This window comes from Bufo gargarizans, chromosome 3 (genome assembly GCF_014858855.1).
Source record: "Bufo gargarizans isolate SCDJY-AF-19 chromosome 3, ASM1485885v1, whole genome shotgun sequence".
NCBI lineage: Eukaryota > Metazoa > Chordata > Amphibia > Anura > Bufonidae > Bufo > Bufo gargarizans.
In genome coordinates this window covers 84,457,833-84,475,260 of record NC_058082.1, presented here as the reverse complement: position 1 = coordinate 84,475,260, position 17,428 = coordinate 84,457,833, and the positions used below count along the sequence as shown (strand labels likewise).

At 40.6% G+C, this 17,428-nt stretch overlaps 1 protein-coding gene across 1 annotated transcript in view; it reads right to left on the bottom strand.

Annotated features, from left to right (window-relative positions):
• Positions 1-221: 221 nt before the first annotated feature.
• The window catches only part of SACS (sacsin molecular chaperone), a 75,503-nt gene continuing 58,296 nt past the window's right edge, over positions 222-17,428 (bottom strand). Inside the window, 7 exon segments of the mRNA XM_044286153.1 lie at positions 222-5,371; positions 5,373-9,773; positions 9,775-10,047; positions 10,049-10,441; positions 10,443-10,988; positions 10,990-11,211; positions 11,213-14,271. Of these exon segments, the coding sequence (XP_044142088.1) occupies positions 2,717-5,371; positions 5,373-9,773; positions 9,775-10,047; positions 10,049-10,441; positions 10,443-10,988; positions 10,990-11,211; positions 11,213-14,271 (11,549 nt within the window). The 3' untranslated portion in view covers positions 222-2,716.

Genomic DNA, 17,428 nt, shown 5'->3' with positions numbered 1-17,428 from the left:
AAATGTTGACAGAGGGTTACCCGAGCGAGGCAGACAGGAGCCAGCATAAAGGAGCAGGTATTATTCCCTATGCAGATCTGCCGGGGGGATGTGCACTGGAACCCCTCCCCTAAACGTGGCCAACCCCTTTAAATTAAAGACACAGGTAATAGGTAATTAGAGAGATGAGACAGACACACAGACAGATAAATAAATAGTTCACAGGAAAAATGGAAATCAACTAAGTTTGATCATTGTTTTTATTACAAATAACCAATATGGATGAAACTAAGCAAGGCTTGTATAAAAAGAAAACTTGGCAAAATTAATAGTCAGATATTTGATGCAATACCCAATGCAAGTATAAGTTACACACCTAGGCTTTGTACACTTGTTCCAGAAACAAACAAACATGTAGACAAAATAATTATTAAGGCTCCAGCATCTGAAGGCCCCGGGACAAGAAAGCTAATTTCAGGGCACATTTTCGATCACTTTTAACATGTTTTCAGTTAAATATTACATGAATTAAAAAAATGCAATGAAAATCAACTTTACACAGTATAAAAGGACAAATACAGGTAGCTATAGACATTGATATAGCGAGGAGTAAGAAAACTGTAACTTTATTCATAACTGCAATAATATCACAACCAGATCCAGCTGATTATATTCACACCATAGACTAATCAAACAAGGGGCTGCGGGGAAGACCATAGATGAATATGGGATCTACTGTACTCTATGGTAATACTGGAGGCCAAGGAGCTGAGCAATGAGACTTTTACATGAAGGGATTGTCTAATGTGCTGCTCAGCTTTGGTTACATAAAGTGCTAGTTTTGGGTATGCGCAATAGATACAAATTTGTACAGTATATACATTATTTCTGTTCCATTCACATTACACATTTGCATTAAAGCTCAGAGATAGCGCTTCTTAGCATTCAGCAAATAAAGCCCTTACTAAAATATAACTATGGAATTTTACTACTTATTTTCTAGGTTTATACAAGATAAAGCTCTTCCAGTAACATGTACAATGAAGTTCCAATTTAGACCCCTTAAAGTAAAGATGTGAAGAGCTGGGCAGAGCACCCATTTATTCGAGGGGTTGTATGCTTTGGAAATCCCTTTTTGTTACAGGGATTGATCACATGTTATCTCACTGCGGAGTCCCACAGTGGTGATCGGCTGTAATCTGAGCAAGAATCTGGCAATAAGTGTTCAATATTGCTTCAGTGCCACTGCAGGAAAAATAGAGAATTTCATGGCTCTCAATTCAATCAATGGGCTGTGAAGGCCTCCAGAGAAACTCTTTGTAGCTGCCCTCCAATCTGGCTAAGAGATTAAAGTCTTAAATGGGGGGGCCCCAACTATTTACTCAGAATTCCCTAGAATGGTATCTAAAGGGGTTATACGGGAAATAATAGTGATGGCCTATCCACAGAATAGGTCATCAATATCACATCGGCAGAAGTCCCGGAATCCCCGCCAATCAGATGTTTCGGAAAGCTCACTCACTGATACTCTGGTGACTGGTGGCTTCCCGGACGCTTACCAAGCACAGCACCGTACATCATATAGCCGCTGTGCGTGGTATTGCAGCTCAGCCCAACTGACTTGATTGGGGTTGAGTTGCAACTAGGCCATGTGACTGATTTTACAGTGATGTCACATGGTCTAGGAAGAGAAAGTGGCACTCATGGCGCACCTAGCCTCTTCTAACAGCTGATCGGTAGGAGTCCAGGAAGTCGGACCCGCCAATCTGATATTGATGATCTATCCTGAGGATCGGTCATCAATATTAATTCCCAAATAACTTATGGGTTTTCTAAGTCATACAACCCCTTACATTTCTTTATATCCTACAATCGTGTGTAGCCTGTTTTAAGGGGGGGGGGGGGCAGTATAGAAATTCCGAACATTACATTTTTACAGCAGCACATTTAAGGAGGTTAGTGCGTTGATGTGGGGTGAGTGTGTGACCAGAAATCTTTGAGGTGGAGAAAAAAGCCAAGGAAGCGGACACGGACTAAAGCTGGCTATACACATGATATTAACTTCAGCAGGTACAAACCAAAATCAGGCATACAGAAATCCAACATGTCCAATTCCTCCTTCCTACTAACTGTGATCAGGGAAGAGTTGGAAAGTCTCCATAAGATCATCAGATGATCATGCCAAACTTGGTAGGTCCAGCCAACTCTTCCACTATTTTATGTGTATGGTCAGCTTTAAATACATAAAAACTGGGCCCAGGTTAGTGATGTAGGTCAGGGATGCTCAACCTGCGGCCCTCCGGCTGTTGTAAAACTACAACTCCCACCATGCCCTGCTATAGGCTGATAGCTGTACGAGAATGCTGGGAGTTGTAGTTTTGCAACAGCTGGAGGGCCGCAGGTTGAGCATGCCTGATGTAGGTCAACATAAAAAGCCCATACATCCAATAAAAATATACAAATTTGGGATTTTATTGACCACAGTGCAGTCAGAGAGCTCACAGAGGTTCCAAATGAAATATTATAATATAATCCTAGCTTAGTGTGCAGCAGGAACCTTTCAAAAATAATGTATTTTTAGTTAAATTAAATCTTCCACTATTTTTCTAAATGTTTCTACTAGTCACAGGGTGAACTGCCTTCCTGTTATAGCATAAAGTGAAAGGATGCCTAGTACTGTGCAGTTTAAGAATTACATCAACCATATTCACACATGTAAAAGAATATGTTCTTGAATTTAAATAATCTTATTTTGTATAAAATTTTCAAGTTTTATAATTATACATGCAGTGCACTCCATTACTCTCATGGCAACATCTGAAGTGAATCGGTCATTTGGGATTTGTGGGAAGGGAAGCATATCAGGATAACGAGTCTTTAGGCCATCTACCCCATAAGCCTCTAAGGTCTGGACATCTTTAGTGAGACCTTCTAGCTGTTGACCATATTCTTCAATTTTTTGTGCGAGGGCTGCTGGTTTTACATCTTTGTCGGATTTTCCTCTGACAGCGTAATCTGCTGCTATCAATGCTAATTTGGTAGAGAGATAGCATTTGAAACATACCCACTCATTTGCATTCTTATGCAGGTCATTTCTCGCAGCAGAAAAATTAGCCCTTGCCTGCCTAAGCCACCTACGAGCTTCGACAGGGTTACCAACGGACTTGAATGTTGGTGGTACAAAGAAGCGTTTAGAATCATATGCTCCTGTTGGGGCAGAAAACTTTTCTTTGTATTGTTGTCTTTCGGATTTATGACTTGTTGCCTCTTGGTTCCATGAAGAATAAAATCGTTGAAAAGAAGACTTTTCAGACTGAAACCTAGAAGATGGGGTGGTATAGGTTCTTCTTGCTGTCCTTTCAACATTGACATCTACAAATGCTTGCTTCTCTAGTCGGTTGATTTCATTTTGAAGATGTTTAAAAACCTCAGTTGCTACATCAAGATTTTCAGCATTTTTATCTGGGTGCCACTTTAAATACAGTCGTCTTATTATCTTTTTCCTTTCTGATTCGGGCAGCTTCCAGGCTTGCTCTATCACAGTAGTAACTTCCTTTAATATCTCTGGTAAAGAATTCAATTTGATCTTTTTAGGTGATTGATGTTTGGAGGAGCTTGTTTTGTTGCTTTCCTTGTTTGGAAAAGAAGGTGCTGTCCTTGGACCGGGAGGCGGAAATTCTGTTGGACTTGTTGGTGTTGAAGGAGCACTTTCTTTGTTCTGAACACCATCCTCTGGCCTGGAAAACTTGTACAAATCAAGGGAGCTAACTATTTTATATTCACTATAACCAATGTCTATCTGATAAAACTTTCCCAGAGAACCTGAGTTGTCATCATCTTTCTCTACTTCTTGCACAATGATTGCATAGGTATATGTTGGCTGGTATGAGCCAAACGAGTCCCCCCCTTCAGCATCCACCAAATATCCAACATATTCACCTGGATAAAAAACATTGGTGGGATCCATGAGCAATGTATAGTGAATTTCTGCTGGTATTGGGGTACCAGGCATAGGAAGCTCAAGTTTTGATTGCTCAGTTGATGAGTCATATTTAACACCTAGACTATCAAGCTTCTCATTGATCCTGTAGATGTCATTGCAACCCAACATTGCAATCAAATATGATGTGTCAGATATGAGATTGTCTGTTGCAGACTTCAAAGTCATTGCTAAAGCTAACAGGAAATTGATATCCTTGCTGTCGGAGTGCTGTATGTAAAGTAATATGACAGCATGTCCATATCGTTTCAGAAATGCAAGAGTTTCACTCTTGCTATAAGGGATAGGGTTAAATCCCTTGACTCGTAAAGTTGTTTGCAGTTTTTCAAAGCAAGACACCTTTAAGCCTTCTCGTAAAGCTTTGCAAAGTTTTATGGCTTTTTCCTCATTTGCTAAAAATGTATTGTCATTTTCATGCTTCATGATTCTTATAAGTCCAGTAATGAACTGCTCAGAAGACAGTAATAGCTGAAGTCTGCCTTGCAAAGAACACAGTGTACCAAACTGGCAAGATTTCGGCGTCTCTTCATCCAACTGTTCCTCAAGTATGCTACTAAGAAGTCGTGGTCTTAACTTTTGAGGGAGAAGCATTATGATTCTTGTGTGAAAGCCATGGTCCTTTCCCATGTAGCATTGGCTAAGATCAACAAGCATCTGAACTCCAATATTTCCCTGAATTCTGCTTTTATAATGCGGTGCATCATCAAACACTAAAATGCTAGACTTGACCAATCTTCCATCGTGACTTGGGAGGTAAAGTGCAAGGTCACGAATATTTTCTAAGTCATTCCGTATTTTAGCAGAATCATTCTGGAGACTTTTGAGCAGGCCAGAAACCACTCTCTTTACAGTCCGCATTTCATTAGGATCTAGCTGTTTTCCTTCAGAATTCTTGAAAATACGACTAAGAACTTCAACATACTGCTTTGTAGAAACTACATCTTCTGTGCCTAAGTTCTTGAATAGCTGATGAAAGGTTCCTAACTCCAGAGGCAGTTTGTAGAGATATGGTTTAAAGTCAGACTCAAATTCCAGATTAATGACAACCTCCTCTGGTCTTAAAAGCTTCCAGCCATCTTCAACCATCACAAAAGCAACTCCTCTGAGCTGGAACTTGAATTCTTTTTTTTCTGTGCTGAGAAAATCATAGATACTCCTCAGAACCTTTGCTCTTGTCTTCACAATTTCATCATCAACAGTAGTAATGTTGCATATATTTCGACAATTGTTTATCACTTTGTCAAGTGAAGGATCCAAATTTACATTAAGCATTATTAGAACTTGTTCAAGTTGCTCTTGCGGATCAAGTGTACTTTCTTCTTGTTCTTTAATTGTTAATGGGGTTGCCTTTTCGGGCAGAATGGGGCAAGATGTCCACAGTAGCTGCATTACAGTCTGTCTGCTTGAACTTTGGATTGACTTGTGATCCATTAAATCGTATCAGAGGGAGTGTACCATTTACTTCTTGGTACTGAGCATGAAAGCGTAAAAGTTCTGCAGGTGCTCGTTCAGGACACAAAAAGGGTATCATAGACAATTCCTTTAAAAAGTTTCCAGAAAGCAAATCCGTTCTTTCTTGGAAAACATAATAAAGAATTACATCAACAGTGTTTTGAAGCACTTCCTTTGTCCAACCTTCTGCATTAGCTCGCATACTAATCTCTTTTGCAAACTGCAACAACTGTTGCTGGGAAATAACATGCTTTAGGCCAATATTCCGGAGAAATTTAATCCACGAGAGAAAGAAAGCAGATTGGTTTTTTGGTTTTGTAATTTGTTCTAATTTTTTAAAGAACTCCAGGGGTATGAACAACTTTTCTGAAAGCATGACTTCAAATACTCTTACAGTCCGGTCATAGAAGTGTTTTGCAGGTTTGAGTCGGCCACTGGCATCATGAATAAAGGCCAGGTCTTCTAGTTTTGCAAACAGTTGCTCCTTTAGTGTAGAACTCTCTTCGAGACTGCATAAACAATTTTTCAGGTAAATCAAGTGCTCTAATTTAGCATGATAGGAAAGGTTTTCAAATTTTGGCAACAAATGTTTTGAGTAAATATCTAGATCGTCAACTGGGACACATCCTACTGCAGTGTACAATTCTTTCAAATGTACCTTCTCTTCAAGAAAAGCAAAGGATGATGAGTAAGACCATTTTTCCACTTCCACTGCTGGTATGCTCTTTGTAAGGACGTAACTCGTCGCATATTTAGACAGTGTGATGTAAGGACCACTGACAGACTTGTAACATGGAAGTGACTTCAAAATGTTAGTTGCATCTTCTGATGTGAGGTGGTTTAAATTGCAGTTAAAATACATCAAAAGGGCATCAAAGTCATTTTCAGCTATCTTTTCAGTTCTAAATGTTAATGTCTGAATCATGTGATGTATAGCCCGGAGAATGCTCATTGGGTTATCTATATTTGCTGTATGTCCAGCCAACAAAGGGAGCAAAAAATTGTCTTTGGAGCAGATTTTGTTCAATGCTAGTTGAATGCAACCAGTCTTCATCAAAGTATGAAACACTTTATCACTCTGTGCATTTGGAAAGATTGTGATATGCATTAGGCTTAGTGGTAGTAACACATCACCATCTGGAATGATTAACTGGCCAGGTGATACGGTGAACTTTATTCCTGGTAACAGAGCCCAATCTTTTAGAGTCTCCACAACGGTATCAAATGTAGTGGCATCAGTTTGGTCTTCTTTGACATTAACTGACTCGCTGATGAAATGCCAAGCACTTTTTAGCCATGATTCACTGGCAAAGTTATCTTTCCATGGGATAAAAACTTTTGTTTTGTACTCTCTTGGAAGAACGGATGAGAGCAGGTCTGCAAAACTGTAGATGTCAAAAACCTTGGCAACTTTGTTAGAAAGCAAAATATTGCTGTACCTCAGATACAGTGTGTTCATAAACAGATCTTTTCGAGATGGAATTAGTTCATGGTAAGTGGTTAAGAATTTTGGTTGCTTTGCATCAAAAATTTGCAATACGTTGTCGAGAGTAATTAGAAGTGGCAACCCTTCAATTTGTATTTCATTTTCTTCAGCATCTTTTAAGCAATAATCCACGAGAAGCTTCAAACTGTGAAATAGTTTTAAGTTTGTCTGCTGCAGACGGCAAGGCAGTTTTCCAATATGGCAGCTTGTGTCAGGAGAAGAGAAAGTCATTAGGAACTGACGGACATCGGAAGGAGTTGCATAAGTAACCGGGATGCCTGCATCAACTAGACAGTGAAAAAGATTTGCAGTTTCATCACAGTAGTAAACCAAGTTAAACCCAATTTCCAAGAGGAGATGTTTGAGTCTGTAAACATTTTCAGCTACTGTCTTGCGAGTGGTTATGTTGTAGTCCATATTTTTCATGTGATGTAGTTCATCTTGTAATAAATTGTCAAAATAGGGCCTCCCAGAATTTACAGCTGACATGTTTACCCACGTAATAATGACAGCTGACTGCATGTCAGAGCCGTCAACATTCGGGGCTCGCACTACAGGCAAGAGACGCTTTGAATCTTCATTAATACAAGTATAAACAGCTTTTACAAGGCAATACCAGTCTGGCTGTAAGTCAAGTCTGTTTACTGGAAAAAAAGACAAAAACTTTTTCAAAATGTCCTTCACAGCATGGATTGGCATATTGTGTAATACAGAGATGGTGGGATCGGTTCCAGGAAAGTTTCGTTTTCTTAGTTGCACCAATAACTCTACATAGGCTGGAGCCACTAAGGCGGTCATCAAGCTGTTATTCCAGTCACTTCTCACACCAACCCCATCGTCATCCCGCCACAAATTCCGCCTTGCAGAATCCAAAGCAAAATGTCCATTTACATGAAAAGGAAGTCCTGTTTCAAGTGAAAGGGGCAAAAAGCAGAATGCTCGGTATGGTTTCTTGTAATTGTGGTTAATACAAGCAGCAACTCCACCACGAGGAAACAATGTAATGTCTTGATTTTTGTGAGCAGATATCACACTCTTTAAGACTTTTCCCATGTTAGAGAAGCCAGAGCGATTACAAATTAACCATGTTGTGAGGTTTCCTTCAGAGTCCTCAATATCCATTGTGTAAGTAATCTGTTGGACTGGTATATCTTTCAATAGTTTTTTCTTTGTAACGCTGTCAATTACAGAAGAATGAAATTGTTTGCGCTTTAGTCGGTCACCGTCTGTGATTTTGCCGCGAACAGAGTATAACGTTTTTAAAGCACCTGTTGTCTTCTCTATTTCACAGATAGAAATCTTTTCCATATGATTCAAAAACATAAGGAGTTCTGCTCCATCAGTACGCAACTTGTCAAGAAGGTTCTGTACCATTCTGTCAGAACAGGGTACTGATGAGATCTCAGAGATTTTTGCCATTTCAGAATTGCGGATTGGAAAACGAAACATTGTTGCAGTGGAAAGGTTAAAGTGGTTTCCTAAATATAAATTGAGAACATCTGAAAATTGTGTTCTAAAATCAGCATCCAAATCTCGGAACATGCGTCCGGGGCTAAGTGACGTTGCTCCTGGAGCATATCGTGCATGAGGGTCAAAGATGCATATTATGTCATTGGATGATATGAAAGAAGGACAATCAGTAATGTGGTAAACGGAGTTGAAGCCTATTCCATACTGCCCAGTTTTACAAGGGTTGTCTTCCTTCGTTCCTCTCCCTAAGTTTTGGATGCCTTTTACATCACTATCTGTGAATGGCTGGTTATTGTATACACACAATGCAGGGCCTTGTAGAGGAGTCCACTTTTCATCAAATATTCTGTCAGATGGATGGTTTCTTGGATCAAAGACAAAACATATTTCTGTGGCTTTTGCATCATCAGCATTTTGAAGAAGCTCCTTCAACATTTCCTTTTCTGAAGGATAAGCATTAAGGATGCTTTTAATTCTGCTAGTAAGCTTTTCCTTCTGCCCAAATTCAGATCCAAGAGAAGTAAAGTGAATGTTAGATGCATACCTTTCTAGAGCTTTGTGTCTTTTTGGAATTGACCCAAGCTTTACGGCTACCTCCCTTGGAATGTCAGAATGGCAGTACTTCACAGCAGTGTCTTTTACTTTAATCCATGGACAGTCATTGTAGCATAGTGATTTAGCTGGAAGTAGATAGAGGCTGGCATCCGGCAGAAGAATTTGACCATAATTTGTTTCACAAAATTCCTCACTCTTTTCTCGGATAAGTCCCCATATTCCTTCACTAACAATGCGTCTACAAAGTTGGAAATCATTCTCTGATATCTTTTTGTTCATATTTGCATTTTTTATTAATTCAAGTACTGCTGCAAAATCTTTTACTGTAAAGACATGTTTCACACCAACACTTTCGAACAATTCACGAAAATTATTTTTGTATTTGTTAGGCATCTGATATAGATAAGGGGCAGCTTCAAAGTTGAGATGGAAGGAAACTTTGTCTGAAGTAACATAAATGTCCTCAACAAATATAAAAGGAAACGCCTTCAGTTCTGTGACAACCATAGTCTTTGTAGCCTCATTTAAAAGGATGGCTTCATTAAGAAATTTATAGCATGCATTTGTAATATTTTCCTGGTACAAGGTGTTTCCATCAGTATATTTTGCAATTTCCTTTAACTGGTCTATTACCAATTCAGGAGTAGGCTTCTTCAGTAAACCTAAATATTCTTTGACTGCTAAGGGAATGGGTCCACATCCCTTAAAAGAAGGAGAATTTTCATTAAGAATTGGCTTTAAGAGACAAACTACGTCTTGGTGTTCAACGGTGTATAGGTCTGTAGCCGCAAACATTTCCTCAATTTTAAAGTCATTTCCTTTCCAATGAAGAGGAAAAACCAGCTGGTTTGGTAAGAAAAGGCAAAAATGGAGAAGTTCGGCATTTCTTACAAAATTCCTTAGACTTGGGGTCTCTGAACTTAAGTTTTTCATCAATCAAACTTAAAATAATATTGCCTCTCAAGCAAGCTCCAGCATGATCAGCTTTGTTAATTAATGGAATGGATTCAATGCGTTCAATTAAATCTTCCCATAAAATGTCATCTTTCATCATGCCAAGTTGTACCAACTTTACCAGCGCTACTGGGTTCAAGTAATTCTGGATATGTTCCATAGGGAAATCTTCCATCACTGTTGTCATACAGTTTTGCTACTCTACCTTCAGGATGGATTAGTCTAGAAGGGACAACCAATAGGTGCCCCTCACTGGAGCATGGAATACATGGTGTAACTTGAAGAATTTCACTAAATGCCTGTATTCTTTCATTCAAAACAAAAAGCATCAATGGATCTCGTAACTCAGGTTCGATTTCTGCTATATGAGGAAAAAATACTTCTGAAAAAAACTGATGTTCGGAAAATGTATTCTGAATCAGCACATCAGTACATCCTGCTTCTTCAAACCCTAGTTTGACCCATGAGGGCAGTTCTACAGCACAAAGGTTTTTTGAGCCAGTCTTTTTTAAATATTTCATGAAAATTTGAAAAGCAGCTGGTCCAGATATCTGGTCTCTTAAGTAAAGAATCATCCAGAAATCTCACATTTTTCATAGAAACCCAAGATGTTCCATCAGAAAATACTTTCACACGGTCTTTGCCCTTTCCTTTGGCAATATCTTCGTACAGTCCTTGGCAAACCACAGAAAAGTCATCATGGACATAGTCAGGGTCTGGCCAAATAGAACAGTAGTTGTAGTTCATGAGCTCTCCACTGGTAGACATGTCCCTCAAGACGCAAAGAGCCTCTAGATAAGAACGTACAATGACATGTCTCATGAACACGGTATTCCACCTTCCCTTTGTGTCTGTTTTCCAAATTTCTTTCCGATTTGAAGTCACAGCAAAGCAACCATTTATGTGCAAAGGAAGTCCAGTTTTTATGCGGAGAGGTAAATAGCAAAAAACTTCACCAATATTACCAGAAAAGGGTTTTACTGTCCATTTTCCATTTTGACTTTCAGAGAGCATCACTGCCACACCACCACAAGGCACTAGCCCAAGTCTTTTGCCACTATCACTCAAAGCAAATTTCAAAGCTTCACTTATAGTCCATACAGGAACATATAAGCCATGTTGTTGAGTCCACAGTTTTTTGCGGCAGTTCCTCCGTCATTCTCTTAGTCTGTCCGGACTTAGTCATCTCAAATATGTTGGCTGGTTCATCTTCTGAACCTCGGAATAATGGAGAATGAAGGTCAACTATTCGCCTGAATACATGGTGAAACTCTTGAACAGTGATCAGCAAGATGCAAGATGATTTTGGCATCTCAGGCTGGATATTTCTTGGTAGAACTACAGATATTCATGACTTTGGCAGCCTCTGTAAGTAGCCTTGTTGGATTAGTTAAAACTTTTGAGGCGCACATAGATTTTTTAATAGTTACTGTGTCTTGAGCTAACTGTGGTTCAGTTTCCTCAGGCTTTAGGTATTTTAAGACCATTGAGTTTACATTCTGAGTGAAAAGTATTAGTCTGTAGCCACACAAGCTAAATTCATCCACAAGGGTGTAAATGTCTGCAGTGTTGTAACATGAGCTGCTAATTTCACTCATTTTGGCTTCTTGTTGTGTTCTAAAGGACAGTCGGAAAAGTGTACCTTTGTAGCAGTACGGGGATTCAACAGCAAGTGGTAGATGACAATTGAATACACCTAAAAATGGCTTGAACTGATTGGGAAATTTACGAAGCCTTTTCTGTTGTTTGCTCCAGTTAATTTTGATGCCTGGGTTAGATTTGTCTCTGATATGTTTGCTAATGTGATTAATATTTGGATCAAACATGATCATAAATTCTCTACTCATAATAACGGGAATGTCTGTGATGTGGTAGACAGAGTTGAATCCTAGACCAAATTTTCCAACTTTGTCAACCTCACTTCTTTTTAAGGATTCTCCAAGTCTTGTAATATTTAAAAAATCTTTATCAGTAAACTCAGAATTATTGTAAGACCATAAAGCAGGCCCATGACATGCTGCCATTCCTGGATCTAGAAGATTTTCCCTTATGTCCATATTTCGTCTCATGTCAATCATGAAATTGCACTCACTTGCTGATGCATCATCAGCATTTTGAAGAAGCTCCTTGAAGATATCAGACACAGAAGGATATTCTTCCAGAATGTTTTTTATTCTCACAGTAAGCGGCTCTCTTTGGCCCGACTGTTCAAAACCCATATTTTCAGGGTTAATAAGCCGTGTACTTAAACATGGTACATTCAACCATTCTGCTGTCTTCATTGGTATATCTTCATGTACTAATATTATTGGTTCCACAGAGTCTTCAAGGAGATCATTCAGGTCATCAACTTTGATATCACAGTAACAACATTCATGAATTGGTTTCATTATAAGTTTTGAAGGGTCTTTGTTATTATGCACAGGCAATGGTGTATCTAGACTGACTGCAATCTGATGACCATACATCCACCTTACAATATTCAGCATTATGCTAATGTTCTGCTTGTTATCCCCTTTATCCATGGGCTGTTTACTTTGTTCATATATGATGTTAACAACGTCAAAGATTTGTCCAGGTGTTAGTTGCTCAATTGAACCACAAAACTTAAACAATCTGTGAAATTTCACCATGGTGTTTGGTATGCTGTGCAAAAAGGGCTGAAGGTCAAGACTGTAGGTTGACATTATAATTGCTTGCCTAGGGAAGCAAAATGTTTTGCCTGTCCAAACCCATGGAAAAGAGATTGCTTTGTAGAGCTCTTTAGCCTTATCAAGACATTCCTGCATGAAACCATATATCTCTAGAAGAATGTGCTGAAATTGATAATAGTCCTCATCAGTAATGGTTTTAGAATTATACCAGTGAACTACAACTTTTAGATGTTTCAATACAGCTTCAATGTTAGGTTCCTTTAAAACGCCAAGGACTTTTTCAATATTGTCATGCATATTTTCCACCAATGGAACCGAAGAGCCCACCAGAACAGCATAAGACACACTGCACATTTCTCCAGGAGCATACAGTGTGAACTGGTCTCCAAGCCAAACCAAGGAATTGGGATAATTTGGTGGCCGTTCTTTCACGGCAGGTATCCATTTGATCTTTTTTAATAGGGCTTTTCCCTCTGGTGACTGTACAAGTTTGTAATTTCTTTTTAAAATTGTGAGCAAAGTTTTTGCCTTTTTTACAACAACCTCCTCATTTTTCCCTGATCCACGATGTAAAGCCTCAATTTTCTTAGCTATTTGAACAATGTCTTTTTCTAAAATATGAGAATCATTTTTTAGACCGATCTGTCTAAGAGAGTGTAATACATCTGAAGAAGTAAATATAGCAGGTGGAAAATACAGTTGTTCCTCAGTACAAAATAGGTTCAGGAGAACATCTACCTCTGGATCAAAAAGTTCACTGGCTGATACAAGTCTGTCTTTGTTAATAGGTATGAATTTAAGACTTGACAACCAGTTAATCACTGCATGGTTTTCATTCTTTAAGAAGGTTAAATTTTCAAGGACCCAGAGCATAACATTTTTTCTTTCTTCAACAGAAAAAAAACCCCTTTCAACGTCTTGCAATATAATTTTCAAGCAGTCTGTGCTTTTTAGCTGTTCCACCTTTAGCATCTTTGCAAGTCGAATGGTCTGCTCATCACTGCTGTCAATGACAGGAAAGGAAAGACGGGTTTTAGGTGGAAGCCTGGCATTGTGATGAAGCACTTTACACCCTCTTAAGAAAACATAGAATGTTTTTTGTTCGTCAGCCTCTTCTATCCTTTTGAAAACCATCAACTCTTGTATGATTTTCTTCTCTTTTTCATTTATGTCTGTTAGACTAGCAAGGAACCTCCGCAAGGCGTCTTTGTGAACTGGGGTCAATGAAGCAATCTGGCTGGACAGCTTTTGAAGAGACATCCTGTCCATTATTTGTAAAAGAGCACAAGGAGTAGGGGGATAGACATATTTTTTAAGAAGTGGATGTTGAATGGCTGGATCTAAACATGTGAGGACAATACCCCCAAGGATTTGAATTATTTCAGCCATATGTTCTGGAAGCTGAGTGTCAGACACATCGTCATATATAACAGGAGAAGGTATCCTTAGTCGAATGAGTTCCAGGATGGTTTCTTCTTCCTCTTCCAGCAGTTTTGTGGGGATAAGCGGCATATCATCGAGGCATGTCAAATCTTCAGAAAAATGGATGTACAGCAATTTCCAGACCATTTTGAGCCATGAAATGGGAGGGTGTTTTTTGTCTTTGTCTGGAAACCATTTTACAACCAAGTCTCTTATTGGCCATGTTGTATTCATAATTTCTTTAGTAAGACGTATAAAGCGTTCAGGATTCAAAAGTTGAAGCTGGGTACAGGGTCGACCTGTAGAGAGAACAAAAAAAAAAAAAAAAGTAAGGCCTCTATAATATAAACTCTTAAGAGGGTTGTCTAAGATTAAAAATAAGATGGTTTGCCTTTTTCCCCCCAGAGAGAGTGTCATGTCAGAGGTTCTGTCTAATATTGTAGCTCACCTCAATTTAGGTGAAGGCTTTAATGCCAGACACAGTCTATGCACAGATGTGGCACTGTTCCTGGCGGAAAGGAGTCAAATATTGTTTATAACTGTGGACAACTCCTTTAATTTATTAAAAGCCACCTAAAACCCGATTTTTCTGAAAATGCATTAATAAGTTACTATACAGATAGGGCCAGGGGCTATCTATAGTATTTAGTATATTGGGCAGACTAGATGGGCCAAATGGTTCTCATCTGCCAACACATTCTATGTTTCTATGTTACAGGCATTATAAAATGATTCCATAAAGAACTTTACATATTTTTCTTTCTTACAGATGTTAATGCATGCATCAAGCTGGATCAGTTTGCCAGATCGTAGTGCCGCAGGTGTGTAATTAGCTTTAGTTTTATGAAATCTTTCTGAGAGAGGGATAGGAAAATCGTTAATTTCTAACGATAATTTGTTTTCCCTTAGTCCTAACAGCAGCACAGATGGGGTTAACTGCCCCCCGTGGACTGGTAGGACCGGCAGAATTTTTAATGAGCCCAAAGACCTAAACCAATAAAAGAACTCCAGCTCCCTTAAAGGGAGGGGTTCATCCCCCAGCCCACCGTGTATGTGACAAGAAAAAAAGTACTTTAGGGCGGGAAATTTGTGTGCTGCTGTTAGGACTAAGGGAAAACAAATTATCGTTAGAAATTAACGATTCCCTTACGTCCTACCAGCAGCACAGATGGGGAGATAGCAAGAAGAATCCCCTAGGGAGGGTCCTCATGCTCGGCAGAAGTAAGGACTGTCTGCCCAAAGGCCGAGAACTCAGATATCCTAGCATCGATCCTATAATGGGAGATGAAGGTAGACTCCGAGCTCCAGGAAGCTGCCTTGCAGATCAACTCTAGGGGGAGAAGATTTCTTTCCGCCACAGAGGTAGCTACGGCCCTTGTAGAATGGGCCCTCACAAACTCCGGAGGATCTAAGGCTTGGGAAATGAAGGCTTCCCTAATGGCTTCCTTAACCCAGCGACTAATGGTCGTCTTAGACGCTTTACGGCCTTTTGACTTACCGGCAAACAGGATAAAGAGATTTTCATCCATCCTGAACTCTTTGGATCTATCCACATAGATCTGAAGGCATCTAGCTATGTCCAGTGGATGTCGGACAGGAGCATCTGGGGAGGAGGCAGAGAGTAATACAGGAAGAGAGACTACCTGATTAATATTTTGAAAGGTAGAAACCTTAGGTCTAAAGTAAGGTAGAAATTTCAAAAGGACCCTATCCTGTAAAAACATGGTATAAGGGTATAACGCGGAGAAAGCTTGAAGCTCCGAAACTCTTTTGGCCGAAGTTATGGCCAGAAGAAAAACCATCTTAAGTGTTAAGAGTTTAAAACTTGCCTCCTCCAAGGGTTCAAAGGGGGGAGATGCTAGCCCCCTAAGAACAACTGACAAATCCCATTGAGGAACGGGTCTCAGTATTGTAGGCTTCAATCTTTCCGCTCCTTTAAGGAAGCGCTTGATGAGCGGGTCCCGAGAATATGGTCTGTTAAGACAGGCCGAGATGGCAAACTACTTGGACCTTCAGGGTAGAAGGGGAGAGACCTCTGTCTATCCCATCCTGAAGGAACTGTAGGATCGCTGCGAGGGGCGGATCTGCAAACGCCACCTGATTGGAGCTACACCAAGAGGTGAAGATCCTCATAATCCGGGAGTAGGCCTTTCTGGTAGACTCTGCTCTGGAATGCGATAATGTTCTCAGGACCGACTCAGAGAGCCCTTCTACTCTGGGAAGGGACTGGTCAACCTCCAGGCTGTCAGGTTGAATCTGTGCAGATCTGGGCAGAGATGAGTGTCCCACGACACCAGGGTCTGCTCCGGGGGGAGTCTCCAATATTGTCCCCGACTCATCTGAATGAGCTGGGTAAACCAGGATCTCCTGGGCCAAAACGGTATGATGGCTATTACCGAGGCCTGATCCTGACGGATTTTCATCAATACCCTCGGAATCATGGAAAAGGGAGGGAAGATGTACGCCAGCCTGAACCTCCACGGTATTGTCAGAGCATCTATCGCCAGGGGGTTGTCCTCCCTGTAAAGGGAACAGAACCTCTGTACCTTGGCGTTGAACTTGGTTGCCATGAGATCCACCTCTGGCATTCCCCACCTGAGGACTAATTGTTTGAAGATCTCCGGATGTAATGACCATTCCATGGTCGGTAGGCCGCGACTTAGGCGGTCCGCGATGACATTGAGGGAGCCTCTGATGTGAGTGGCGGATAGATGGGATAGGTTCAGCTCTGCCCACCGAAGAATTACCCCAATCTCTAAAAGAAGGGGTATGGATCTTGTGCCTCCCTGCTTGTTTATATAAAGCACGGCAGTCATATTGTCTGACTGGACTTTCACTGCTTTGCCCCGAATCCAAGGGGCGAAGTGAAGGAGGGCTAGCCGGATAGCACGCATCTCGCGGAGGTTTGAAGAAAGATGCCGCTCCTGAGGAGACCAGGATCCCCGAACTGGGGACCCGTCTAGATGAGCGCCCCAGCCTACAAGGGACGCGTCCGTGGTCAATATGAGCCAAGCTGGTTGGGTCATAGACTTCCCTTCTGGTAGATGGAACCACCATCTGAGGGAATTCCGGGTTTGGTTGGATAGGGAGCACAGGGAATCTAGCCCCTTGGGGCTGCCGTTCCATTTGCTTAAGACCTCCGATTGAAGAGGTCGGAGGTGCCATAAAGCCCAAGGGACTGCATCCGCAGCCGCTGACATGAGCCCCACCATCTTCATGAGGGTCCGTATGGAGACTCGTCGTGGTACATAAAGGAACCTTGCTAGGTCCTGAATCCGCATTCTTCTTTCCGGTGTCAACTGGAGGGACATCTGCAGAGAGTCGATTATGAATCCCAGATAATGGATAGAAGTCGAAGGGCTCACGTTCGACTTCGACCAGTTGACTATCCAGCCTAGGCGGAGCAGAAAAGAAATTGCGACATGAAGATGGTGGGAAAGTAGCGGGACTGAAGGG